The 2,242-nt window shown below is 31.0% G+C and overlaps 1 protein-coding gene across 1 annotated transcript; it reads left to right on the top strand.

Moving 5' to 3' along the window:
• The first annotated feature begins 1,082 nt into the window (after positions 1-1,082).
• On the top strand, positions 1,083-1,784 carry LOC142180806 (uncharacterized). The gene has a single exon (XM_075252883.1). It carries the CDS (start codon positions 1,083-1,085, stop codon positions 1,782-1,784), a length of 702 nt encoding a protein of 233 aa, XP_075108984.1.
• Positions 1,785-2,242: the final 458 nt, after the last annotated feature.

Genomic DNA, 2,242 nt, shown 5'->3' with positions numbered 1-2,242 from the left:
ATTTTTTATTATCATAAACTCTTGAAAGAATTGACATCTATTGAGGTAAACTTGTTTTGTGATTTGAAGTAAATTTTCTAACTTGTAGTTTGTTCTTGGAGTTATATTAGATGTTCATGCATTCTTGTTAAATAATTACGAAGTGAAAGGTTGTCAATTGTGATTTTTGTTTATAATATCACATATACGATCATCATATTGACCTATTTATAAATTTTGGACATGTCATTTGGATCGTTGCATTTGTAACAGAAAATTGGTTAGACATTGTAACTCATATCAATTAAAGATCTTTTTAATTCGGAATTGTACTTTATGTTCTATAATAATTACTAATTGCTAAGCCAGCTTAAGAAGCCCTCATTTCATACGACAAAATTAATTCAAGTACCTCTTTTAATAAATTGTATAAAATATATTACAAACAAAAATTATGTGATTTAAGAATAGTCATTCGCAATTGATGTCCTTTCATCTAGCAAGAATTTTAGGACGTTCATCGGTATAGGTAAATAATTTATTTTTCATGGAAAATAATTGTTATAGAATTATTTTGGTGTGTTGTCTAAGTTTTCTTTGACACTCATAATTTAAAAACTCGCTAAACAATATAATTTTATTGTTCATGAAAAGAATTTATTATATTTTGACTGTTAAATATCTTTGTTGAAGTTCAACTATGATATTGCTTTTCTCATTGTTTGAGCTGTGAGATTGAGATTTTTTATAATATTAATGTACTTGAATTATTTGTTTTAGATTTATTTGACATAAAGGAAAAGATAAGGCGTGAAGATAAGAAGGCCCCACCAGTGGATTATTGGGGTAATAAGACGAAGACTTTAATGAAGTAACGGGTCCCTCCGATAACTTTAATAAAGTAAAGGGTCCCTCCATTATCGGAAAGAATCTACTTTTATAAAGAAGATTGCAGGTTTACTGTAGAGTTTACTAGCTGGCCAGGACTGGTGTTCTTGTAATTCATTTCCTGAGTCCCATTCGGAAGCGATCCTGTACCCCCTTGATATCAGAGCCATGTTAGTAAAAAAACCTTAGAAGCTAAGTTTAACACTATTTTCTTAATGAATATCATTAGGAATAAGACTACTGTTAAAAACAGTAGAAAAGAGGAATATGAATTACCTCAACAATTAGATCTACTTAATAAATGGACTATACCATTAGTCAAGCCTAAGGTAATATACCAATTAGGAACATTCGAAAGAATAGGTTTAAAACAAGTAGTTAAAACTACTGAAGAGACGATCACCGTAGATAGTGATCATGCTACGTTCAGATTATTATCTGAAAGTGATTTAGCCCCTTATAGGGATTCACATAGATTTATACACATAGGCTTAATAGAAGTTGCCTTTAAGTCACTTACCTTAAGAGGCTTACCTGAAAGCTTTATAACAGCTCTTAGAGATGGAAGAAATCAGAACTGGAAAAAGTCTCTTATAGGGACTGTGCATACTAGTTTGGCTTATGGCCCTGTTTATTTTAATGTTTACCCCAATTTGCAAATTTCTCTTAATGATGAGAATTCTTTAAATGCTTTAATACTTAGCATTAAATTGCATGGTTATGACTATTTGCCTGGTACAGAAATTATATGTATCTGTTATAGGATCTATTATAAACCATTATATACTTTGAATCCTATGTGCAAAAACATGGACTTCAAAAATGAAACTATTCTTATAGAAACCAACTTTGGTAAATCCAAAGTAACTACCAGAAGGCCTATCAAATGGGATGAAATAGATTTTCCTAAAGAATGAGTCATAGAGAAAACTGTTGCACCTCGAAACACTGGTAATACTGAGGTTACAGAAATAGAACAAACCTTAGATGGTACTGTTAAGATCAGGTTCAATGAACCAGTACAAACTGATAATATCAGTTTATCATCTAGATTGACTAGATCAAACTCCTCATACATTTCTCCGATTGATTATGTGGTAGATTTTCCATCTAGAGCATCCACATCACAAATAAGAGAAAGCAATAGAATAAATGATATTAGCATCAGCAGTGATAATATCGTCAAGATTAATACAGATCTTGAACCAACTGCTTCCGAAATGGATTTTTCAAATGGTGTTAATAATGGTTGAAAACCAGATAGATTTTAGTCCGGGTTCACCGACAAGAAAAATGATTTTAGAAGAATTTCTAAAACCTAGATGGGCTGTTTTCAAAAAATGGCTTCATGAAAACATGACTCCTGAATTGATAC

Source organism: Nicotiana tabacum, chromosome 5, assembly GCF_000715075.1.
Source record: "Nicotiana tabacum cultivar K326 chromosome 5, ASM71507v2, whole genome shotgun sequence".
Taxonomy (NCBI): Eukaryota; Viridiplantae; Streptophyta; class Magnoliopsida; order Solanales; family Solanaceae; genus Nicotiana; species Nicotiana tabacum.
The sequence above is the reverse complement of the archived record's forward strand: the minus strand, read 5'-3'. Positions and strand labels throughout refer to the sequence as shown.